Source organism: Nerophis lumbriciformis, linkage group LG13 (genome assembly GCF_033978685.3).
Source record: "Nerophis lumbriciformis linkage group LG13, RoL_Nlum_v2.1, whole genome shotgun sequence".
Taxonomy (NCBI): domain Eukaryota; kingdom Metazoa; phylum Chordata; class Actinopteri; order Syngnathiformes; family Syngnathidae; genus Nerophis; species Nerophis lumbriciformis.
The window spans coordinates 5,805,076-5,832,612 of NC_084560.2; the positions used below are offsets into that span (position 1 = coordinate 5,805,076).

The following is a 27,537-nucleotide window of genomic DNA, read 5'->3' on the forward strand; positions in this document are numbered from 1 at the left end:
CAGATGTCACTTCTGGTGCAAGTTGACAAAATAAAAGCCTTGACTTCTTCAACTGTCTTTGAAGCGCAAAGCAACAGATGTCACTTCTGGTGCAAGTTGACAAAATAAAAGCCTTGACTTCTTCAACTGTCTTTAAGGGCAAAGCAATTGCTCTTACATCTGGTGCAAGTTGACAAAATAAAATCCTTGACTTCTTCAACTGTCTTTAAGGGCAAAGCAACAGATGTCACTTCTGGTGCAAGTTGACAAAATAAAAGCCTTGACTTCTTCAACTGTCTTTAAGGGCAAAGCAACAGATGTCACTTCTGGTGCAAGTTGACAAAATAAAAGCCTTGACTTCTTCAACTGTCTTTGAAGCGCAAAGCAACTGCTCTTACATCTGGTGCAAGTTGACAAAATAAAAGCCTTGACTTCTTCAACTGTCTTTAAGGGCAAAGCAACAGATGTCACTTCTGGTGCAAGTTGACAAAATAAAAGCCTTGACTTCTTCAACTGTCTTTGAAGCGCAAAGCAACAGATGTCACTTCTGGTGCAAGTTGACAAAATAAAAGCCTTGACTTCTTCAACTGTCTTTAAGGGCAAAGCAATTGCTCTTACATCTGGTGCAAGTTGACAAAATAAAATCCTTGACTTCTTCAACTGTCTTTAAGGGCAAAGCAACAGATGTCACTTCTGGTGCAAGTTGACAAAATAAAAGCCTTGACTTCTTCAACTGTCTTTAAGGGCAAAGCAACAGATGTCACTTCTGGTGCAAGTTGACAAAATAAAAGCCTTGACTTCTTCAACTGTCTTTGAAGCGCAAAGCAACTGCTCTTACATCTGGTGCAAGTTGACAAAATAAAAGCCTTGACTTCTTCAACTGTCTTTAAGGGCAAAGCAACAGATGTCACTTCTGGTGCAAGTTGACAAAATAAAAGCCTTGACTTCTTCAACTGTCTTTAAGGGCAAAGCAACAGATGTCACTTCTGGTGCAAGTTGACAAAATAAAAGCCTTGACTTCTTCAACTGTCTTTGAAGCGCAAAGCAACTGCTCTTACATCTGGTGCAAGTTGACAAAATAAAAGCCTTGACTTCTTCAACTGTCTTGAAGGGCAAAGCAACAGCTGTCACATCTGGCAGGTGGGAAGTCATCTACATTTCCAAAGTGACAAAAGACACCATGTGAGTAGAAGTTGGCGGGAATTTCAACCGGCGACTTGAACTAACGTCCTTCTCATCCGCAGATACTTTGTCAGTAACGAGTACCAAGGTGTGCCCGTCAAGAGGAATATGTACAAGTAAGTACTTTTCTTGTACAAGTACGTACTTTGGTTCCTCAATGAAGCAGTGCAATGTCAAAATAAATAGGAGTACACTCTTGTACTCATAAAGTACTCTAAAAAACATCCACAAAGCGCCAACAATGACCTGAATATTAACAAGTGTTAGTGATATTGTTATTACAAGTGCTAACGCAGACGGGCTATTTTTAGCTTATGCTGCTATCCTGACATATTGAGCTGCTGCATCGCCTCTGAGTTGGTGAAAGTTAATTCTAGATGATAAAACATGTCTCTCACCTGGATAGTCGAAGGTTGTCAAGTTGGTCAACTTTGACATCCAACTTAGACCCGGAGATGACAACAAAAAAAACGCTTGTTTGTGAGGATGATGATGACTTGTTGATGTAAAGGGGAAGATACAAACATCCCATCAGTCTTTATCCCAGTGAGAGCAGACATAGTACAGTAAGGGACTATTTTATTATGTTCTTATATTTTGTTTAGCACTGCTATATGATGCTTAGTGTTTGACAAAAGCTGCATCTGTTTAGCACACAGCTTCTAAAACTTGTAGATCATCCTCCTTATATTCAGGCTCAAAAAAACAAGTTTGTGGATCGTCGTTTGTCCCAAAGTAGTCTTTGTTGTTCCTCAGCAAGTGTGCCATGATTAGTAGTCTTGTTGTCGTTGAAGGGGAAGTGAACGTTGTGATGAGTCTGTGAAATTAATACACCACCGTATGATTAAAATTATCAAAATATGTAGATATCACATGTTATTATGAATGTTACTACATTAGATATATACTTACAGTATGATACAAATATGTAAATATTACATGTTATTATGAATGTTACTAGATACTACATATATACTTACAGCATGATCAAAATATGTAAATATTACATGTTATTATGAATGTTACTACATTACATATATACTTACAGTATGATCAAAATATGTAAATACATGTTATTATGAATGTTACTACATTAGATATATACTTACAGCATGATCAAAATATGTAAATATTACATGTTATTATGAATGTTACTAGATACTACATATATACTTACAGCATGATCAAAATATGTAAATATCACATGTTATTATGAATGTTACTGCATTACATATATACTTACAGTATGATACAAATATGTAAATATTACATGTTATTATGAATGTTACTAGATACTGCATATATACTTACAGCATGATCAAAATATGTAAATAGTACATGTTATTATGAATTTTACTACATTAAATATATACTTACAGCATGATCAAAATATGTAAATATTACATGTTATTATGAATGTTATTACATTACATATATACTTACAGCATGATCAAAATATGTAAATATTACATGTTATTATGAATGTTACTACATTACATTAATACTTACAGCATGATGAAAATGTATAAATATTCACATGTTATTATGAATGTTAATAGATACTACATATATGAAAATACTGTATGTACATATTACATGTTATTATGAATGTTACTACATTACATACATACTTACAGTATGACCAAAATATGTAAATATTATATGTTATTATGAATGTTACTACATTACATATATACTTACAGCATGGTGAAAATGTGTAAATATTCACATGTTATTATGAATGTTAATAGATACTACATATATACTTACAGTATGATGAAAATATGTAAATATTACATGTTGTTATGAATGTTACTACATGGCGTATAGTTTTTACGGCATGATGAAAATATGTAAATGTTACATGTTATTATGAATGTTACCCCATGACATATATACTTAAAGCATGATGAAAATATGTAAATACAACATGTTATTATGAATGTTACTACATTACATATATACTTACAGTATGACCAAAATATGTAAATATTACATGTTATTATTAATGTTACTACATTACATATATACTTACAGCATGATCAAAATATGTAAATATTACATGTTATTATGAATGTTACTACATTACATATATACTTACAGCATGATCAAAATATGTAAATATTACATGTTATTATGAATGTTACTACATTACATTAATACTTACAGCATGATGAAAATGTATAAATATTCACATGTTATTATGAATGTTAATAGATACTACATATATGAAAATACTGTATGTACATATTACATGTTATTATGAATGTTACTACATTACATATATACTTACAGCATGGTGAAAATATGTAAATATTACATGTTGTTATGAATGTTACTACATGGCATATAGTTTTTACGGCATGATGAAAATATGTAAATGTTACATGTTATTATGAATGTTACCCCATGACATATATACTTAAAGCATGATGAAAATATGTAAATACATGTTATTATGAATGTTACTACATTACATATATACTTACAGTATGACCAAAATATGTAAATATTACATGTTATTATGAATGTTACTACATGACATATTTACTTAAAGCATGATGAAAATATGTAAATACAACATGTTATTATAAATGTTACTACATTACATATATACTTACAGTATGACCAAAATATGTAAATATTACATGTTATTATGAATGTTACTACATTACATATATACTTACAGTATGATGAAAATGTGTAAATATTACATGTTATTATGAATGTTACTACATTACATATATACTTCCAGCATGATGGAAATGTTGTTGAGAATGTTAATAGATACTACATATATGAACATATTATTATTATTATGAATGTTACTACATTACATACATACTTATAGTGTGTATATAAAACATGTTTTTGGATGTTTTTAGAGCACTCTATAGGCGGAATAGGGCACCTTCCATTAGCTTCATTGTTAGCTGACTTTTGCTATCTTTTTTTTACGAGTTAAAATGCTTAAAAAAAACAAAAATAAAAGGTGCTTATCTGACGTAAGGATTGTGAATGATAAAAAAAAAAATCCTCAAAAAAGTGCAGTTCCTCTCTAAAGTGGTCATATTATGATGTTTTCTTAATGTAAACACTTGCTTCTTTGGTCTAAATGTCACATGGATGATGTACAGCCACTTGAGATTCTTGTAAAGCAGTTGTGATTATTTCCCATGAAGAAGAACTATTTGTTGCCATGCCATCATCTCAGGAGTCCCATGTCGTTTGTGCGCCAGGCTGAAGATTGGAGGCCAAGCGTCGGCGCGTCAGTGTCTCACCTGCGACTTTGCCCAGGACAGGTGTCAGTACAACTCGGCGTACTTCAGCGTCAACGCCTCCTACTACCGCTTGGACTGCTATGGTCGGTTACACACCTGCGTCCGCTCGGCTGCCATCTTGTCATCTTATTTCTTGTCAATAACGACACACCTTTTGTGTCCACGCTTGTTTGGACCAGGACCAGGTTTGCCCACGTACACGCTCATGGACAACCGAGGCCCAGGTGCAAGTAAGTGAACACGAATGAGCTGATATTTGCAAAAAAAACAAACAAAGTATCTTGTCTTTGCAGTGTGTTCAATTGAATATAAGTTGAAAAAGGATTTGCAAATCCTTGTGCCAACTTCACTGGTTTTGGGTTTTGTACATCCATTACAGTTTTTCCCGTTTAATGTTCAAAACAGTGACAGAACAAATCTTCACAATTCATGATAAAATAAGATAAACATCTAATGGTATCATTGCTTTTTTTTCCGTCCAGAGATGTCCACTCTTGAAGATAACAAGGAACTGGAGAATGTTCTTAAGGAATTTCAAATGCCAACAATGAAGTACGGCACGCTGAAGATTGCAGGATTTGGTAAGTGTGATGAATTGAAACATCTTCAATAATAACATTGATTGATTGTTTTTGCCAACAGATCTTTGGTATCAGATGATGTTACCGCCTGATTTCAAGTCATCCAAACAGTATCCTCTTCTCATTGACGTGTAGGTGAACACCATCATATATACAACATAATACTGATACTTTAAAGGTTCAACATAATACTAATACTTTAAATGTTCAACATAATACTAATACTTTAAATGTTCAACATTATACTAATATTTCGAAGGTTCAATACAACTGATACTTCAAAGGTTCAACATAACTGATACTTCAAAGGTTCAACATAATAATAACACTTTAAAGGTTCAATATAGTAGTGATACTTCAAAAGTTCAACATAGTAGTGATACTTCAAACATTCAACATAATAATAATACTTTAAATGTTCAGGATTATACTAATATTTTGAAGTTTCAACACAACTGATACTTCAAAGGTTCAACATAGTACTGATACTTCAAACATTCAACATAATACTGATACTTCAAAGGTTCAACATAATACTAATCCTTTAAATGTTCAACGTTATACTAATATTTCGAAGGCTCAACATAACTGATGCTTCAAAGGTTCAACATAATAATAATACTTCAAAGGTTCAACATAGTAGTGATACTTCAAAGGTTCATCATAATATGTAATACTTCAAAGGTTAAACATAACTGATACTTCAAAGGTTCAACATAGTACTAATGCTTCAAATGTTCAACATAATACTGATACTTCAAACATTCAACATAATATTAATACTTTAAATGTTCAACATGATACTAATATTTTGAAGTTTCAACATAACTGATACTTCAAAGGTTCAACATAGTACTGATACGTCAAACATTCAACATAATACTGATACTTCAAAGGTTCAACATAATACTAATCCTTTAAATGTTCAACATTATACTAATATTTCGATGGTTCAACATAACTGATGCTTCAAAGGTTCATCATAATACGTAATACTTCAAAGGTTAAACATAACTGATACTTCAAAGGTTCAACATAGTACTAATACATCAAAGGTTCAACATAATCCTGATACTTCAAACATTCAACATAATATTAATACTTTAAATGCTCAACATTATACTAATATTTCGAAGTTCCAACACAACTGATACTTCAAAAGTTCAACATAATAATAATACTTTGAATGTTCAACATAATACTAATCCTTTAAATGTTCAACATTATACTAATATTTCGAAGGTTCCACATAACTGATACTTCAAATGTTCAACATAATAATAATACTTAAAACGTTCAACATAGTACTGATACTTCAAAGGTTCAACATAGTACTGATACTTCAAATATTCAACATAATACTGATACTTCAAAGGTTCAACATAATACTAATCCTTTAAATGTTCAACATTATACTAACATTTTGAAGGTTCAACATAACTGATGCTTCAAAGGTTCAACATAATATTAATACTTCAAAAGTTCAACATAGTACTGATACTTCAAAGGTTCAACATAGTAGTGATACTTCAAAGGTTAATCATAATACTTAATACTTCAAAGGTTCAACATAACTGATACTTCAAAGGTTCAACATAGTACTAATACATCAAAGGTTCAACATAATACTGATACTTCAAACATTCAACATAATATTAATACTTTAAATGTTCAACATTATACTAATATTTCGAAGGTTCAACACAACTGATACTTCAAAGGTTCAACATAGTACTAATATTTCAAAGGTTCAACATAGTACTAATACATCAAAGGTTCAACATAATACTGATACTTCAAACATTCAACATAATATTAATACTTTAAATGTTCAACATTATACTAATATTTCGAAGGTTCAACACAACTGATACTTCAAAGGTTCAACATAGTACTAATACTTCAAAGGTTCAACATAGTAGTGATACTTCAAAGGTTCAACATAATACTGATACTTCAAACATTCAACATAATATTAATACTTTAAATGTTCAACATGATACTAATATTTTGAAGTTTCAACATAACTGATACTTCAAAGGTTCAACATAGTACTGATACTTCAAACAATCAACATAATACTGATACTTCAAAGGTTCAACATAATACTAATCCTTTAAATGTTCAACGTTATACTAATATTTCGAAGGTTCAACATAACTGATGCTTCAAAGGTTCAACATAATAATAATACTTCAAAGGTTCAACATAGTAGTGATACTTCAAAGGTTCATCATAATATGTAATACTTCAAAGGTTAAACATAACTGATACTTCAAAGGTTCAACATAGTACTAATACTTCAAAAGTTCAACATAATACTGATACTTCAAACATTCAACATAATATTAATACTTTAAATGCTCAACATTATACTAATATTTCGAAGTTTCAACACAACTGATACTTCAAAAGTTCAACATAATAATAATACTTTAAATGTTCAACATAATACTAATCCTTTAAATGTTCAACATTATACTAATATTTCGAAGGTTCCACATAACTGATACTTCAAAGGTTCAACATAGTAGTGATACTTCAAAGGTTCAACATAGTGATACTTCAAAGGTTTAACATAATACTGATACTTCAAACATTCAACATAATATTAATACTTTAAATGTTCAGGATTATACTAATATTTTGAAGTTTCAACACAACTGATACTTCAAAGGTTCAACATAGTACTGATACTTCAAACATTCAACATAATACTGATACTTCAAAGGTTCAACATAATACTAATCCTTTAAATGTTCAACGTTATACTAATATTTCGAAGGTTCAACATAACTGATGCTTCAAAGGTTCAACATAATAATAATACTTCAAAGGTTCAACATAGTAGTGATACTTCAAAGGTTCATCATAATATGTAATACTTCAAAGGTTAAACATAACTGATACTTCAAAGGTTCAACATAGTACTAATACTTCAAAGGTTCAACATAATACTGATACTTCAAACATTCAACATAATATTAATACTTTAAATGCTCAACATTATACTAATATTTCGAAGTTTCAACACAACTGATACTTCAAAAGTTCAACATAATAATAATACTTTAAATGTTCAACATAATACTAATCCTTTAAATGTTCAACATTATACTAATATTTCGAAGGTTCCACATAACTGATACTTCAAAGGTTCAACATAGTAGTGATACTTCAAAGGTTCAACATAGTGATACTTCAAAGGTTTAACATAATACTGATACTTCAAACATTCAACATAATATTAATACTTTAAATGTTCAGGATTATACTAATATTTTGAAGTTTCAACACAACTGATACTTCAAAGGTTCAACATAGTACTGATACTTCAAACATTCAACATAATACTGATACTTCAAAGGTTCAACATAATGCTAATCCTTTAAATGTTCAACGTTATACTAATATTTCGAAGGTTCAACATAACTGATGCTTCAAAGGTTCAACATAATAATAATACTTCAAAGGTTCAACATAGTAGTGATACTTCAAAGGTTCATCATAATATGTAATACTTCAAAGGTTAAACATAACTGATACTTCAAAGGTTCAACATAGTACCGTACTAATACTTCAAAGGTTCAACATAATACTGATACTTCAAACATTCAACATCATATTAATACTTTAAATGCTCAACATTATACTAATATTTCGAAGTTTCAACACAACTGATACTTCAAAAGTTCAACATAATAGTAATAATTTAAATGTTCAACATTATACTAATATTTCGAAGGTTACACATAACTGATACTTCAAAGGTTCAACATAATAATAATACTTAAAAGGTTCAACATAGTACTGATACTTCAAAGGTTCAACATAGTAGTGATACTTCAAAGGTTCAACATAGTGATACTTCAAAGGTTTAACATAATACTGATACTTCAAACATTCAACATAATATTAATACTTTAAATGTTCAAGATTATACTAATATTTTGAAGTTTCAACACAACTGATACTTCAAAGGTTCAACATAGTACTGATACTTCAAACATTCAACATAATACTGATACTTCAAAGGTTCAACATAATACTAATCCTTTAAATGTTCAACATTATACTAACATTTTGAAGGTTCAACATAACTGATGCTTCAAAGGTTCAACATAATATTAATACTTCAAAAGTTCAACGTAGTACTGATACTTCAAAGGTTCAACATAGTAGTGATACTTCAAAGGTTAATCATAATACTTAATACTTCAAAGGTTCAACATAACTGATACTTCAAAGGTTCAATATAGTACTAATACATCAAAGGTTCAACATAATACTGATACTTCAAACATTCAACATAATATTAATACTTTAAATGTTCAACATTATACTAATATTTCGAAGGTTCAACACAACTGATACTTCAAAGGTTCAACATAATACTAATATTTCAAAGGTTCAACATAATACTGATACTTCAAACATTCAACATAATATTAATACTTCAAAAGTTCAACGTAGTACTGATACTTCAAAGGTTCAACATAGTAGTGATACTTCAAAGGTTAATCATAATACTTAATACTTCAAAGGTTCAACATAACTGATACTTCAAAGGTTCAACATAGTACTAATACATCAAAGGTTCAACATAATACTGATACTTCAAACATTCAACATAATATTAATACTTTAAATGTTCAACATTATACTAATATTTCGAAGGTTCCACATAACTGATACTTCAAAGGTTCAACATAATAATAATACTTAAAACGTTCAACATAGTACTGATACTTCAAAGGTTCAACATAGTAGTGATACTTCAAAGGTTCAACATAATACTAATATTTCAAAGGTTCAACATACAAACCCCGTTTCCATATGAGTTGGGAAATTGTGTTAGATGTAAATATAAACGGAATACAATGATTTGCAAATCCTTTTCAACCCATATTCAGTTGAATATGCTACAAAGACAACATATTTGATGTTCGAAATGATAAAAAACTTTTTTTTTTTGCAAATAATCATTAACTTTAGAATTTGATGCCAGCAACACGTGACAAAGAAGTTGGGAAAGGTGGCAATAAATACTGATAAAGTTGAGGAATGCTCATCAAACACTTATTTGGAACATCCCACAGGTGAACGGGCAAATTGGGAACAGGTGGGTGCCATGATTGGCTATAAAAACAGCTTCCCAAAAAATGCTCAGTCTTTCACAAGAAAGGATGGGGCGAGGTACACCCTTTTGTCCACAACTACTTGAGCAAATAGTCAAACAGTTTAAGAACAACGTTTCTCAAAGTGCAATTGCAAGAAATTTAGGGATTTCAACATCTACGATCCATAATATCATCAAAAGGTTCAGAGAATCTGGAGAAATCACTGCACGTAAGCGGCATGGCCGGAAACCAACATTGAATGACCGTGACCTTCCATCCCTCAGACGGCACTGTATCAACAAGCGACATCAGTGTGTAAAGGATATCACCACATGGGCTCAGGAACACTTCAGAAAACCACTGTCACTAAATACAGTTGGTCGCTACATCTGTAAGTGCAAGTTAAAGCTCTACTATGCAAAGCGAAAGCCATTTATCAACAACACCCAGAATCGCCGCCGGCTTCTCTGGGCCCGAGATCATCTAAGATGGACTCATGCAAATTGGAGAAGTGTTCTGTGGTCTGACGAGTCCACATTTCAAATTGTTTTTGGAAATATTTGACATCGTGTCATCCGGACCAAAGGGGAAGCCAACCATCCAGACTGTTATTGACGCAAAGTTCAAAAGCCAGCATCTGTGGTGGTATGGGGGTGCATTAGTGCCCAAGACATGGGTAACTTACACATCTGTGAAGGCACCATTAATGCTGAAAGGTACATAAAGGTTTTGGAGCAACATATACTGCCATCTAAGCGCCGTCTTTTTCATGGACGCCCCTGCTTATTTCAGCAAGACAATGCCAAGCCACATTCAGCACGTATTTCAACAGCGTGGGTTCGTAAAAAAAGAGTGCGGGTACTTTCCTGGCCCGCCTGCAGTCCAGACCTGTCTCCCATCGAAAATGTGTGGCACATTATGAAGCCTAAAATAGGACAGCGGAGACCCCCGGACTGTTGAACGACTGAAGCTCTACATAAAACAAGAATGGGAAAGAATTCCACTTTCAAAGCTTCAACAATTAGTTTCCTCAGTTCCCAATCGTTTATTGAGTATTGTTAAAAGGAAAGGCCATGTAACACAGTGGTGAACATGCCCTTTCCCAACTACTTTGTCACGTGTTGCAGCCATGAAATTCTAAGTTAATTATTATTTGCAAAAAAAAAAACAAAGTTTATGAGTTTGAACATCAAATATGTTGTCTTTGTAGCATATTCAACTGAATATGGGTTGAAAAGGATTTGCAAATCATTGTATTCCGTTTATATTTACATCTAACACAATTTCCCAACTCATATGGAAACGGGGTTTGTAGTACTCATACTTCAAAGGTTCATCATAATACTAATACTTTAAAGGTTTAACATAGTACTGATACTTCAAACATTCAACATAATACTGATACTTCAAAGGTTCATAGGTGAACATCATATATACATACATATATAAATATATACACACTTACATACATACATACATACATATATAGTGAAGGTTTCTGTGGTTTATCCATTATACAGTGCTCAATACCAGGGTAGAGTGGAATATTTAAAAAAATAAAAATAAATAAATCTGCGAAACAGGCTTGTAGGGATGATATAGCCTCTGTGTTTTTTCCTGACTTAACGTATATATACATATATATATATATATATATATATATACATACTGTGTGTGTATATTGTGATGTGCGTTCACACACCAACCTCCCAGAGACAGTTCTGTTAATGTTCAAACGCAGCAGCGTTGGTTTATTCAGTCACTTTTCTGAATGCAGGTTAACTTAAAGTACTCCCAATTGGGGCTTCCATTGAAAAAAACAAATTATCGCATTCCTCATGCCTTGATCAGGTCTCCTAAATTGCCTGGGACATAAAGCAGATAAATCTCTGATCAGTGCAAAGTTCAATAAATTACTGCATTCAATGAATCCAACATATTACACATTTAGCAGACTAATTTACAAACTATATTTCAGTGAAGCATCACACTTACCGCCCGATGGGAGCAGACCTTTCCCAGCAGGGAGCCACAGCCACACAACGAGTCATACACTGAGCTGCTATTTAAATCAAACACAGTGATTGCCAAGCTGACACAGCTGCCTTGGGGCAGGTGGCCACACATCAGCCTGATTGAGGATAAAATTAGGGATGTACTTGCCTTCAATGACCACACCTAGAGATTGGCGTAGTTTGACCGCCTGGTGCATGCTTTCATTGTGATGGCTGGCCCTCTGCCTAGTTTCACCTGTTTGGAGGTATTGTGATGCTCCACAATATATATACATATACATGCATATATACATATATACGGATATACATACATACATATACATATATATATATATATATATATATATATATATATATATATATATATATATATATATATATATATATATATATATATATATATATATATATATATATATATATATATGTCTTAATAAGGTTATCCAAAAAATAGTGCTCGATACCGTAGTAGAGCGCAATATATGTATGTGTGGGAAAAAAAATCACAAGACTACTTCATCTCTACAGGCCTGTTTCATGAGGGGTTCCCTCAATCATCAGGATGATTGAGGGAACCCCTCATGAAACAGGCCTGTAGAGATGAAGTAGTCTTGTGATTTTTTTCCCCACACATACATATATATATACACATATGTATATATATATATATATATATATATATATATATATATATATATATATATATACGTTAGGTCAGAAAAAACACAGAGGCTATATGATCCCTACAAGCCTGCAGGGAAACCAGCTCGCCAGAGGATAAAATCCCCTGACGCGCAGGGAAACCTGCAAAACAGGCTTGTAGGGATGATATAGCCTCTGTATTTTTTCTGACCTAATGTATATTCCGCTCTACCCCGGTATTGAGCATTGTATAATGGATAAACCACAGAAACCTCGACTAGATATACATACATATGTACATACATACATACATACATACATATACATACATATGTACATATATACATACATACATACATACATACATATGTACATATATACATACATATATACATATATACATATATACATACATACATACATACATACATATATACATACATACATACATACATATATATACATATGTACATACATATATGTATGTGTGGGAAAAAAATCACAAGACTATTTCATCTCTACAGGCCTGTTTCATGAGGGGGGGTACCCTCAATCGTCAGGAGATTTTAATGGGAGCATTCGCATACCATGGTTTATATAGGGCACAGAGTGGGTGGGTACAGGCTGGCCTAGGGGCGTGGTGATTGGCTCATGTGTTGCCTAGGAGGTGTTTCCGTCTATGGCGGCATGCTGTTACAATTTCGCTGCGCTTGTTGAGGGATGACAGGTCTGGACGGTAAATAATAAACAGTTTCTCTTTCAAGCATAGGTTGCATCTTTTATTACCACTATTGTAAGGTGTGCTGGATGCAAGAATTTGCCATGTTATTGAATATTCAACATTATTGTCTTTGAGGTCCCAAATGTGTTTGCTGAGTTCTGTGGTATTTCGCAGGTTTTGGTTCCTGAAAGAAGCCTTGTGATTGTTCCATCTGGTTTTGAATTCTCCCTCGGTTAATCCTACATATGTGTCGGATGTGTTAATGTCCTTGCGTATTACCTTAGATTGGTAGACAACTGATGTTTGTAAGCACCCCCCGTTGAGAGGGCAATCAGGTTTCTTTCGACAGTTACAGCCTTTGTTGGTTTTGGAGTCGCTCTGTCTGGGGGCCGACGGCTCATTTGCAATTGTTTTGTTGTGGTTTGAGATGATTTGTCGTATATTGTTCATGCAGCTGTAGCTCAATTTAATGTTGTTCTTGTTGAATACTTTTCTTAGGGTGTTGTCTTTGGGAAAGTGTTTGTCAATCAGATTGAGGAATTTGTGTCCAATGTTAGTTGAGACGTTTTTGCTGTATGGGGGGTTGTACCAGATGATGTCGTTTCGTTTTCTGTTCTTTTTTGGCTGGTTTCCTGGCGAGGGTTCATAGGTGAGGGTGAAATTGTATCCGCTTTCATCAAGGGCTTTTTGGTACGGGGGGGTTGCTTGGTCAAATTCAGCTTTGCTAGATGACAGCATCGATAGCCTTTTATTGATTCCGGTAGGTATTCTTTTCGTGGTGGTGGGTGGGTGGTTGCTGTCATGGTGCACGTATTGGAGTGTTGTGTTGGGTTTCGTGAATGGTTGGTAGCTGTTATTTCTCAGGTTGAAAGTGACGTCAAGGAAGTTGACGGTTTGCTTGTTGGCTTCAATCGTGATCCGTAGGCCGTTCTCTTTGAAAATTTGGCATATGCGCTTCTTGGTATTCTCGCTGCTCCTTGGCGAGGTGCGACACACTGCCAGTTTCCTCCTCTCCCAGCTCGCTAGCCTCAATCTGAACCTTGGTATTTACCGTGATGACGGACTGGCAGTGTGTCGCGCCTCGCCAAGGAGCAGCGAGAATACCAAGAAGCGCATATGCCAAATTTTCAAAGAGAACGGCCTACGGATCACGATTGAAGCCAACAAGCAAACCGTCAACTTCCTTGACGTCACTTTCAACCTGAGAAATAACAGCTACCAACCATTCACGAAACCCAACACAACACTCCAATACGTGCACCATGACAGCAACCACCCACCCACCACCACGAAAAGAATACCTACCGGAATCAATAAAAGGCTATCGATGCTGTCATCTAGCAAAGCTGAATTTGACCAAGCAACCCCCCCGTACCAAAAAGCCCTTGATGAAAGCGGATACAATTTCACCCTCACCTATGAACCCTCGCCAGGAAACCAGCCAAAAAAGAACAGAAAACGAAACGACATCATCTGGTACAACCCCTCATACAGCAAAAACGTCTCAACTAACATTGGACACAACATTGGAACCAAAACCTGCGAAATACCACAGAACTCAGCAAACACATTTGGGACCTCAAAGACAATAATGTTGAATATTCAATAACATGGCAAATTCTTGCATCCAGCACACCTTACAATAGTGGTAATAAAAGATGCAACCTATGCTTGAAAGAGAAACTGTTTATTATTTACCGTCCAGACCTGTCATCCCTCAACAAGCGCAGCGAAATTGTAACAGCATGCCGCCATAGACGGAAACACCTCCTAGGTAACACATGAGCCAATCACCACGCCCCTAGGCCAGCCTGTACCCACCCACTCTGTGCCCTATATAAACCATGGTATGCGAATGCTCCCATTAAAATCTCCTGATGATTGAGGGAACCCCCTCATGAAACAGGCCTGTAGAGATGAAATAGTCTTGTGATTTTTTTCCCACACATACATATATTGCGCTCTACTACGGTATCGAGCACTATTTTTTGGATAACCTTATTAAGACATATGTACATACATATATATTTCTTTATGCAACATGGCTGGTCCTTGCAGGTACGGTGGTCCAGGTAGTCAGAGTGTGGACTACCGTTTCAAGTTGAACTGGGCCACCTTCCTGTCCAGCACGTACGGCATCGTGGTGGCCAGCTTTGACGGGAGAGGAAGCGGTTACCAAGGCGACGAGATACTACACGCCATCTATCGGCGCCTGGGAACGTTTGAGGTGGAGGACCAGATGGCGGCCGTCAGGTACAAAAACCTTTATTTGAACCTTTCAGGCGCCTTTGAGTCCATCATGTTCTTCTGTGTTCTCAGGAACTTTATTGACATGGGTTTCATCGACAAAGACAGGATTGCAATATGGGGCTGGGTAAGTCGCTTTTTGGGCCTCACCTTTTTTTCTTTTTGTCTGACATTTGATTGTCTTCCAGTCTTACGGTGGATACGTCACCTCCATGGCCCTGGGAGCGGGGAGTGGATTGTTCAAGTGTGGAATAGCAGTTGCTCCAGTGGCCAAGTGGGAATATTACGGTGGGTGGACATGGAGCTCCAGGAGCACCCTGATCCTTTGGTTCTCGGTCTAAAACCAGGAGCACCCTGATCCTTTGTTTCTCGTTCTAAACCCAGGAGCACCCTGATCCTTTGGTTCTCGGTCTAAACCCAGGAGCACCCTGATCCTTTGGTTCTCGGTCTAAACCCAGGAGCACCCAGATCCTTTGGTTCTCGGTCTAAACCCAGGAGCACCCTGATCCTTTGGTTCTCGGTCTAAACCCGGGAGCACCCTGATCCTTTGGTTCTCGGTCTAAACCCAGGAGCACCCTGATCCTTTGGTTCTGGGTCTAAAACCAGGAGCACCCTGATCCTTTGGTTCTCGGTCTAAACCCAGGAGAACCCTGATCCTTTGGTTCTCGGTCTAAAACCAGGAGCACCCTGATCCTTTGGTTCTCGGTCTAAACCCGGGAGCACCCTGATCCTTTGGTTCTCAGTCTAAAACCAGGAGCACCCTGATCCTTTGGTTCTCGGTCAAAACCCAGGAGCACCCTGATCCTTTGGTTCTCGGTCTAAACCCAGGAGCACCCTGATCCTTTGGTTCTCGGTCTAAAACCAGGAGCACCCAGATCTTTTAGTTCTCGGTCTAAAACCAGGAGCACCCAGATCCTTTGGTTCTTGGTCTAAAACCAGGAGCACCCAGATCCTTTGGTTCTCAGTCTAAAACCAGGAGCACCCAGATCCTTTGGTTCTCGGTCTAAACCCAGGAGCACCCTGATCCTTTGGTTCTCGGTCTAAAACCAGGAGCACACTGATCCTTTGGTTCTCGGTATAAACCCAGTAGCACCCTGATCCTTTGGTTCTCAGTCTAAACCCAGTAGCACCCTGATCCTTTGGTTCTCGGTCTAAAACCAGGAGCACCCTGATCCTTTGGTTCTCGGTCTAAACCCAGGAGCACTCTGATCCTTTGGTTCTCGGTCTAAACCCAGGAGCACCCTGATCCTTTGGTTCTCAGTCTAAACCCAGGAGCACCCTGATCCTTTGGTTCCCGGTCTAAACCCAGGAGCACCCTGATCCTTTGGTTCTCGGTCTAAAACCAGGAGCACCCTGATCCTTTGGTTCTCGGTCTAAACCCAGGAGCACCCTGATCCTTTGGTTCTCGGTCCAAACCCAGGAGCACCCAGATCCTTTGGTTCTTGGTCTAAAACCAGGAGCACCCAGATCCTTTGGTTCTCGGTCTAAAACCAGGAGCACCCAGAACCTTTGGTTCTCGGTCTAAAACCAGGAGCACCCTGATCCTTTGGTTCTCGGTCTAAAACCAGGAGCACCCAGATCCTTTGGTTCTCGGTCTAAACCCAGTAGCACCGTGATCCTTTGGTTCTCGGTCTAAAACCAGGAGCACCCTGATCCTTTGGTTCTCGGTCTAAACCCAGTAGCACCCTGATCCTTTGGTTCTCGGTCTAAACCCAGGAGCGCTGACTCAAAGTCAAGGTGAACAAATAGTCCCACAGACAAAGAGTCCATAAAAACCCAACCGTATAAAGTTTAAAGCCAATATTAAAACGGTCGCACTCCTTGATCGAAACTGAAAGTTAACTTGTTGAGCGTGCACAAATTGGTCCCCCTTCGTCTAGTTCCTAGTTCTTGGTTCCTCGTTCCTGGTACCCGTTCCTCGGACGCTAAAGGCGCCACAATGTGTGCGTGTGTGCAGGGACAGGAAGCAGGCGGTGCGTTCCTCACCTGTACTCCTACTACCTGCAAAGGTGGGAACATTGTGATGCGTGTGTGAAAGTAATACACCACCGTATGCTTAGAAAGATCAAAAATATGTAAATATTACATGTTATTATGAATGTTACTACATTACATATATAATTAAAGCATGATGAAAGTATGTAAATATTACATGTTATTGTGAATGTTACTAGATACTACATTAATACTTACAGCATGGTGAAAATATGTAAATATTACATGTTATTATGAATGCTACTACATTACATATATACTTACAGCATGATGAAAATATGTAAATATTACATGTTATTATGAATATTACTAGATACTACATATATACTTACAGCATGATCAAAATATGTACATATTACATGTTATTATGAATGTTACTGGATACTACATATATACTTACAGTTTGGTCAAAATATGTAAATATCACATGTGATTATGAATGTTACTAGATACTACATTTATACTTACCGCATGGTCAAAATATGTAAATATTACATGTTATTATGAATGTTACTAGATACTACATATATACTTACAGCATGATCAAAACATGTAATTATTACATGTTATCATGAATGTTACTACATTACATGTATACTTACAGCTGATCAAAATATGTAAATATTACATGTTATTATGAATGTTACTAGATACTACATTTATTCTTACAGCATGGTCAAAATATGTAAATATTACATGTTATTATGAATGTTACTAGATACTACATATATACTTACAGCATGATCAAAACATGTAAATATTACATGTTATCATGAATGTTACTACATTACATATATAATTAAAGCATGATGAAAGTATGTAAATATTACATGTTATTGTGAATGTTACTAGATACTACATTAATACTTACAGCATGGTGAAAATATGTAAATATTACATGTTATTATGAATGTTACTACATTACATATATACTTACAGCATGATGAAAATATGTAAATATTACATGTTATTATGAATGCTACTACATTACATATATACTTACAGCGTGATCAAAATATGTAAATATTACATTACATATATACTTACAGCATGATGAAAATATGTAAATATTACATGTTATTATGAATGTTACTACATTACATATATACTTACAGCTGATCAAAATATGTAAATATTACATGTTATTATGAATGTTACAAGATACTACATTTATACTTACAGCATGGTCAAAATATGTAAATATTACATGTTATTATGAATGTTACTACATTACATATATACTTACAGCATGATCAAAATATGTAAATATTACATGTTATTATGAATGTTACAAGATACTACATTTATACATACAGCATGATCAAAATATGTAAATATTACATGTTATTATGAATGTTACTACATTACATATATACTTACAGCTGATCAAAATATGTAAATATTACATGCTATTATGAATGTTACTAGATACTAAATAATCCTTTAATTGAATCGTAAATCCAGAACGCGATCCAGATAACCGCCTGAAATCAAATCGTTTATTTCCCATCCCATGTATTCCCATTCAGTGGTTCGTATTGTAATGAAACAGAGTGAACCCTCTTGTCGGTTATCCACTCTCTTTGAGTCTGTGGGTGGAGGTGAGGCCTCATAAAGTAAACACGTGGTAGAAATGATCCGGATCAGCCCATAAATCCAAAGCTATGTACAACTACTACGTACTAAACCATGATCGGTGCAAACAGACACTTCATTATGTTATGATGAAAAGTACTGATGTGTACACAAATACACTGTGTCTTTTCATGGAGAAACTTTGGCAGTTTAGCAGAGTTTCAGGACATCTGCTGGCGGGCGAAACCATGCCAGCTCACATCTGCTGAACCTTCTTTGCCTTGGCACACTCGCCCTAAGGTGCGCCACCACACCTGTGCCAAGCAGCTTCCATGCCAGTGCCAGTACTAGTACTTCAAACCTTCAACATAGTACTAATATTCAAACCTTCAACATAGTACTGATACTTCTAACCTTCAACATAGTACTGATACTTCTAACGTCCAACTTATTTCTAATACTTCAAAGGTTCAACATAGTACTGATACTTCAAACGTTCGACATAGTACTAATACTTCAAAGGTTCAACATAGTACTGATACTTCAAATGTTCAACATAGTACTGATACTTCAAACGTTCGACATAGTAGTGATACTTCAAAGGTTCGACATAGTACTAATACTTCAAAGGTTCGACATAATACTAATACTTCAAACGTTCGACATAGTACTAATACTTCAAAGGTTCGACATAGTACTAATACTTAAAGGTTCAACATAGTACTGATACTTCAAACGTTCAACATAGTAGTGATACTTCAAAGGTTCGACATAGCACTAATACTTCAAAGGTTCGACATAGTACTGATACTTCAAACGTTCGACACAGTACTAATACTTCAAAGGTTCGACGTAATACTAATACTTCAAACGTTGGACATAGTACTAATACTTCAAAGGTTCGACATAGTACTAATACTTCAAAGGTTCAACATAGTACTGATACTTCAAACGTTCGACATAGTAGTGATACTTCAAAGGTTCGACAGTACTAATACTTCAAAGGTTCGACGTAGTACTAATACTTCAAAGGTTCGACATAGTACTAATACTTAAAGGTTCAACATAGTACTGATACTTCAAACGTTCGACATAGTACTGATACTTCAAATGTTCGACAGAGTAGTGATACTTCAAAGGTTCGACATAGTACTAATACTTCAAAGGTTCAACATAGTACTAATACTTCAAACGTTCAACATAGTACTAATACTTCAAATGTTCGACATAGTAATAATACTTAAAGGTTCAACATAGTACTGATACTTCAAACGTTCGACAGAGTAGTGATACTTCAAAGGTTCGACACAGTACTAATACTTCAAAGGTTCGACATAGTACTAATACTTAAAGGTTCAACATAGTACTGATACTTCAAACGTTCGACATAGTAGTGATACTTCAAATGTTCGACATAATACTAATACTTCAAAGGTTCGACATAATACTAATACTTCAAACGTTCGACATAGTACTAATACTTCAAAGGTTTGACATAGTACTAATACTTAAAGGTTCAACATAGTACTGATACTTCAAACGTTCGACATAGTAGTGATACTTCAAAGGTTCGACATAGTACTAATACTTCAAAGTTTCGACATAATACTAATACTTCAAACGTTCGACATCGTACTAATACTTCAAAGGTTCGACATAGTACTAATACTTAAAGGTTCAACATAGTACTGATACTTCAAACATTCGACATAGTAGTGATACTTCAAAGGTTCGACATAGTACTAATACTTAAAGGTTCAACATAGTACTGATACTTCAAACGTTCGACATAGTAGTGATACTTCAAATGTTCGACATAATACTAATACTTCAAAGGTTCGACATAATACTAATACTTCAAACGTTCGACATAGTACTAATACTTCAAAGGTTTGACATAGTACTAATACTTAAAGGTTCAACATAGTACTGATGCTTCAAACTTTCGACATAGTAGTGATACTTCAAAGGTTCGACATAGTACTAATACTTCAAATGTTCGACATAGTACTAATACTTAAAGGTTCAACATAGTACTGATACTTCAAACGTTCGACATAGTAGTGATACTTCAAAGGTTCGACATAGTATTAATACTTCAAAGTTTCGACATAATACTAATACTTCAAACGTTCGACATCGTACTAATACTTCAAAGGTTCGACATAGTACTAATACTTAAAGGTTCAACATAGTACTGATACTTCAAACGTTCGACATAGTAGTGATACTTCAAAGGTTCGACATAGTACTAATACTTCAAAGGTTCGACATCGTACTAATACTTAAAGGTTCAACATAGTACTGATACTTCAAACGTTTGACATAGTAGTGATACTTCAAAGGTTCGACATAGTACTAATACTTCAAAGGTTTGACATAATACTAATACTTCAAATGTTCGAATTAGTACTAATACTTCAAAGGTTCAATATAGCACTGATACTTCAAACGTTTGACATAGTAGTGATACTTCAAAGGTTTGACATAGTACTAATACTTCAAAGGTTCGACATAATACTAATACTTCAAAGGTTCGACATAGTACTAATACTTCAACGGTTCGACATAGTACTAATACTTAAAGGTTCAACATAGTACTGATACTTCAAAGGTTCGACATAGTAGTGATACTTCAAACGTTCGACATAGTAGTGATACTTCAAAGGTTCGACATAGTACTAATACTTCAAAGGTTCGACATAATACTAATACTTCAAAGGTTCGACATAGTACTAATACTTCAAAGGTTCGACATAGTACTAATACTTAAAGGTTCAACATAGTACTGATACTTCAAAGGTTCAACATAGTAGTGATACTTCAAAGGTTTGACATAGTACTTATACTTCAAAGGTTAAATATAGTACTAATACTCAAAGGTTCAATATAGTACTGATACTTCAAAGGTTCAACATAGTTCTGATACTTCAAACGTTCGACAGATGATAATACAGTAGAGTACAGTACAGTAGAGTACAGTACAGCGGATTAAATTCAGTACTAGACAATACAGTAGAGTACAGTACAGTGGAATAAATACAGTACAGTAGAGTAGAGTACAGTACAGTGGAGTAAATACAGTAGAGTACAGTATAATACAGTAGAGTAGAGTACAGTAGAGTAGAGTAGAGTGCTTTACTTATGTTTGACACTGGGATGACAGTTCAAGGTTTTATGGAAAAATAGTTTTTAGTTGAAAGTTCCACACTTGACAAAAGTGTCTGACGCTCATGTGTCCTACAGACGCGGTGTACACTGAACGCTACATGGGCACACCCAAAGAAAATTCCGAGTCATACCAGGTAAAAAGATGGAATCAATGAATGTTTTTTTTTTCCTTTCTGCCGATCTTTCTCAACGTGTCTTCAAACCATGTCCAGAACTCCACGGTGACGGCCAGGGCCAAGAACTTCAAGGGCCTGGACTACCTGCTGGTCCACGGCACGGCAGACGGTGCGTTCGTGTGTCACTCTGGTCCTCTGCACAAATGGACTTTTGTTTGTCGTGAGCCGCTGAGCAAATATGTGAGCGTTGCATTAAACGTCCCCTCTTTTTCCCGTAGACAACGTCCACTTCCAGCAGGCAGCGCAGATCTCCAAAGCTCTGGTGGACGAGCAGGTGGACTTCGAGGTCATGGTAAATATTGGCTGGCTAATATTGACATGGATGCTCTTCTACCTCCTGCACGGAAACATTTGTGCTTCTTCTTCTGTACATAAGACTCACATTTATATGTTCCCTTCAAAATAACACACTCTTATGTATAGAAATAACACATTTATATACAAAAGCAGTGAAGTTGTCACGTTGTTTAAATGATAAATAAAAAGAGAATACAATGATTTGCAAATCCTTTTCAACCAACCCAATTAGGAACCGGTACCAACAAATACCGGTACTAAGTATACATCTCAAGTTATCGCCGTTGCTTAGTCATGGCTTTTAATACTAATCCCCTCTGGTTGACACCGTATTTGTTTTCAGTCTCCCCGCAAACAAGTGAGCAGCTATTTATGTGCCCCCTCTACACAGTGTGCCGCCACTCCTCCTAAGTTAATTACCATCCAAAAACAACGGAATTTGAAATATAAGTATTACTATAAAGCAGTAGTCCCCAACCTTTTTGTAACTGCGGTCCAGTCAACGCTTGAAAATTTTTCCCACGGACCAGGAGGGTGATTAGTATGGTATTTTTCTTATTTTTTGAATTTTTGTCCTAAAAAATTACAATCTTGTGTGCTTACGGACTGTATCCCTGCAGACTGTATTGATATATGTTGATATATAATGTAGGAAGCAGAATATTAATAACAGAAATAAACAACCCTTTTGTGTGAATGAGAGGGGGAGGAAGGTTTTTTGGGTTGGTGCAGTAATTGTAAGTGTATCTTGTGTTTTTATGTTGATTGAATAACATTTTTATTTTTTTAATTTTATTTTTAATTTTTGTGCGGCCTGGTACCAATCGATCTACGGACTGGTACCGGGCCGCGGCCCAGTGGTTGGGGACCACTGATATAAATGAAACATTTATATACAAAAGCCAAAAGCCAGTAAAGTTGTCACGTTGTGTAAATGATAAATAAAAAGAGAATACAATGATTTGCAAATCCTTTTCAACCAACCCAATTAGGAACCGGTACCAACAAATACCGGTACTAAGTATATATCTCAAGTTATCGTCGTTGCTGAGTCATGGCTTTTAATACTAATCCCCTCTGGTTGACACCGTATTTGTTTTCAGTCTCCCCGCAAACAAGTGAGCAGCTATTTATGTGCCCCCTCTACACAGTGTGCCGCCACTCCTCCTAAGTTAATTACCATCCAAAAACAACGGAATTTGAAATATAAGTATTACTATAAAGCAGTAGTCCCCAACCTTTTTGTAACTGCGGACCAGTCAACGCTTGAAAATTTGTCCCACGGACCAGGAGGGTGATTAGTATGGTATTTTTCTTATTTTTTGAATTTTTGTCCTAAAAAATTACAATCATGTGTGCTTACGGACTGTATCCCTGCAGACTGTATTGATATATATTGATATATAATGTAGGAAGCAGAATATTAATAACAGAAAGAAACAACCCTTTTGTGTGAATGAGAGGGGGAGGAAGGTTTTTTGGGTTGGTGCACTAATTGTAAGTGTATCTTGTGTTTTTTATGTTGATATAATAAAAAAAATATATATATATATTTTTTAATTTCTTGTGCGGCCCGGTACCAATCGATCTACGGACTGGTACCGGGCCGCGGCCCAGTGGTTGGGGACCACTGATATGAATGACACATTTATATACAAAAGCCAAAAGCCAGTAAAGTTGTCACGTTGTGTAAATGGTAAATAAAAAAAGAATACAATGATTTGCAAATCCTTTTCAACCAACCCAATTAGGAACCGGTACCAACAAATACCGGTACTAAGTATATATCTCAAGTTATCGTCGTTGCTGAGTCATGGCTTTTAATACTAATCCCCTCTGGTTGACACCGTATTTGTTTTCAGTCTCCCCGCAAACAAGTGAGCAGCTATTTATGTGCCCCCTCTACACAGTGTGCCGCCACTCCTCCTAAGTTAATTACCATCCAAAAACAACGGAATTTGAAATATAAGTATTACTATAAAGCAGTAGTCCCCAACCTTTTTGTAACTGCGGGCCAGTCAACGCTTGAAAATGTGTCCCACGGACCAGGGGGTTAGTATGGTATTTTTTTTATTTTTTTATTTTTTTATTTTTTGTCCTAAAAAATTACAATCTTGTGTGCTTACGGACTGTATCCCTGCCGACTGTATTGATATATATTGATATATAATGTAGGAACCAGAAATATTAATAACAGAAAGAAACAACCCTTTTGTGTGAATGAGAGGGGGAGGAAGGTTTTTTGGGTTGGTGCACTAATTGTAAGTGTATCTTGTGTTTTTTATGTTGATATAATAAAAAAAAAATATATATATATATTTTTTAATTTCTTGTGCGGCCCGGTACCAATCGATCTACGGACTGGTACCGGGCCGCGGCCCAGTGGTTGGGGACCACTGATATAAATGACACATTTACATACAAAAGCCAAAAGCCAGTAAAGTTGTCACGTTGTGTAAATGGTAAATAAAAAAAGAATACAATGATTTGCAAATCCTTTTCAACCAACCCTATTAGGAACCGGTACCAACAAATACCGGTACTAAGTATATATCTCAAGTTATCGTTGTTGCTTAGTCATGGCTTTTAATACTAATCCCCTCTGGTTGACACCGTATTTGTTTTCAGTCTCCCCGCAAACAAGTGAGCAGCTATTTATGTGCCCCCTCTACACAGTGTGCCGCCACTCCTCCCTAGTTAACTACCATCCAAAAACGACAGAATTTAAAATATCATAAGTGTTACTATAAAGTATCATTATCAAGTAATGTTAACGCTGGAAGATGAGACTAAACATGTTACACACCGAGAGCGGGCATGCTAATAACTAAGCTAACCGCTAAGCTAGCTTGAAACAACATAAGAAAGTATAAGTATTTATTCAAGTTTAAGCAGAAAGGCGCTAATATTGACAGGAAATGAACATTAATAAGAGTTCTATGGAGGATAACAAAGCAATAATGGTTGCATTGTCACGGTCGCTACACGGCATGTCCACAACACCCGGGAAGTTGTCACGTTGTGTAAATGGTAAATAAAAAGAGAATACAACAAATCCTTTTCAACTTATATTCAATTGAATAGACTGCAAAGAGAAGATATTTAACGTTCAAACTGGAAAATTTTGTTATTTTTTTGCAAATATTAGCTCATTTGGAATTTGATGCCTGCGACATGTTTCAAAAAAAGCTGGCACAAGTGGCAAAAAAGACTGAGAAAGTGGAGGAATGACTTATTTGGAACATCCCACAGGTGAACAGGCAAATTGGGAACAGGTGGGTGCCATGATTGGGTATGAAACTTTGTCAACAAATGCCTGAGCAAATTGTTTAAGAACAACATTTATCAACCAGCTATTGCAAGGAATTTAGGGATTTCACCATCTACGCTCCGTAATATCATCAAAAGGTTCAGAGAATCTGGAGAAATCACTGCACGTAAGCCATGATATTACGCACCTTGGATCCCTCGGGCGGTACTGCATCCAAAAAACCACATCAGTGTGTAAAGGATATCACCACATGGGCTCAGGAACACTTCAGAAAACCACTGTCAGTAGCTACAGTCGGTCGCTACATCTGTAAGTGCAAGTTAAAACTTTACTATGCGAAGCAACAGATATTTATCAACAACACCCAAAAACGCCGCCGGCTTTGCTGGGCCCGAGCTTAATGCTGAAAGGTACATACAGCTTTTGGAGCAACATATGCAACGTTATCACGGACGCCCCTGCTTATATCAGCAAGACGATGCCAAGCCACGTGTTACAACAGTGTAGTTTCGTAGTAAAAGAGTGCGGGTACTAGACTGGCCTGCCTGTAGTCCAGACATTGAAAATGTGTGAAGGCTAAAATATGAGAAGGGAGACTGTTGAACAACTTCACTGCTTTTAGGGTTTGTATTCCGTTCATAATAATAATAATACACAATAATCCACTTCATGTTGTCATTGTTGTTTCTTCCAGTGGTACACAGACAAGGATCATTCTCTCAGAGGCTCCGCCTTCCACCACACCTACACCTTGATGAGTCACTTCCTCAACAAATGTCTCCTTTCTTCCAAATAACAACAAATGACTTCTTTTTCTACTTGTGATGACTGTATATATTATGTTTACTTATGGATTCTCTTTTTTTTTTTACCAGCATTGGTGTTCAGTTCATGAACTGTTTCCAAATAAACTCCATTTAAAATGATGAATTCTGCATTGATGTCACTTTCTATTATCTATTTTGATATTAGTTCCGAGTTAAGGATTTTAAAAGAATGTCAAAAACGTTAAAATCAATATAAAATAGTAAGATGATATGAAATGCGAGGATCAAATGGGACTAAAATAAATAAATAAATACATAAAGGTGTTATGCAAAACTGCTGCAAAACTGTTAGCATGCAAACGTTAGCATGCTAACATTAAAATGCTAACTTTTTTTTTTGCTAAATGTACTCTTTTATTATTTTTGTCTCTAATTCCCCAGCCATACACCTTACAGTCATACAACTTGGTATGTGACACTTGCTAACTGATAGCATGCTAACATTAGCTTACTAGCA

The 27,537-nt window shown here is 35.6% G+C and overlaps 1 protein-coding gene across 3 annotated transcripts in view; it reads left to right on the plus strand.

Annotated features, from left to right (window-relative positions):
* Positions 1 to 27,159, plus strand: part of fap (fibroblast activation protein, alpha) — a 145,955-nt gene extending 118,796 nt beyond the window's left edge. For all 3 annotated transcript variants that reach the window (XM_061970653.2, XM_072914569.1, XM_072914570.1), the window contains 13 exons: positions 1,091 to 1,161; positions 1,224 to 1,277; positions 4,401 to 4,525; positions 4,622 to 4,672; positions 4,925 to 5,023; positions 5,085 to 5,154; positions 15,580 to 15,774; positions 15,841 to 15,895; positions 15,957 to 16,056; positions 22,585 to 22,643; positions 22,722 to 22,794; positions 22,904 to 22,977; positions 26,948 to 27,159. In XM_061970653.2, the coding sequence (XP_061826637.1) occupies positions 1,091 to 1,161; positions 1,224 to 1,277; positions 4,401 to 4,525; positions 4,622 to 4,672; positions 4,925 to 5,023; positions 5,085 to 5,154; positions 15,580 to 15,774; positions 15,841 to 15,895; positions 15,957 to 16,056; positions 22,585 to 22,643; positions 22,722 to 22,794; positions 22,904 to 22,977; positions 26,948 to 27,049 (1,128 nt within the window). In that variant the 3' untranslated portion in view covers positions 27,050 to 27,159. The remainder of the gene's footprint in view (positions 1 to 1,090; positions 1,162 to 1,223; positions 1,278 to 4,400; positions 4,526 to 4,621; positions 4,673 to 4,924; positions 5,024 to 5,084; positions 5,155 to 15,579; positions 15,775 to 15,840; positions 15,896 to 15,956; positions 16,057 to 22,584; positions 22,644 to 22,721; positions 22,795 to 22,903; positions 22,978 to 26,947) is intronic.
* Positions 27,160 to 27,537: the final 378 nt, after the last annotated feature.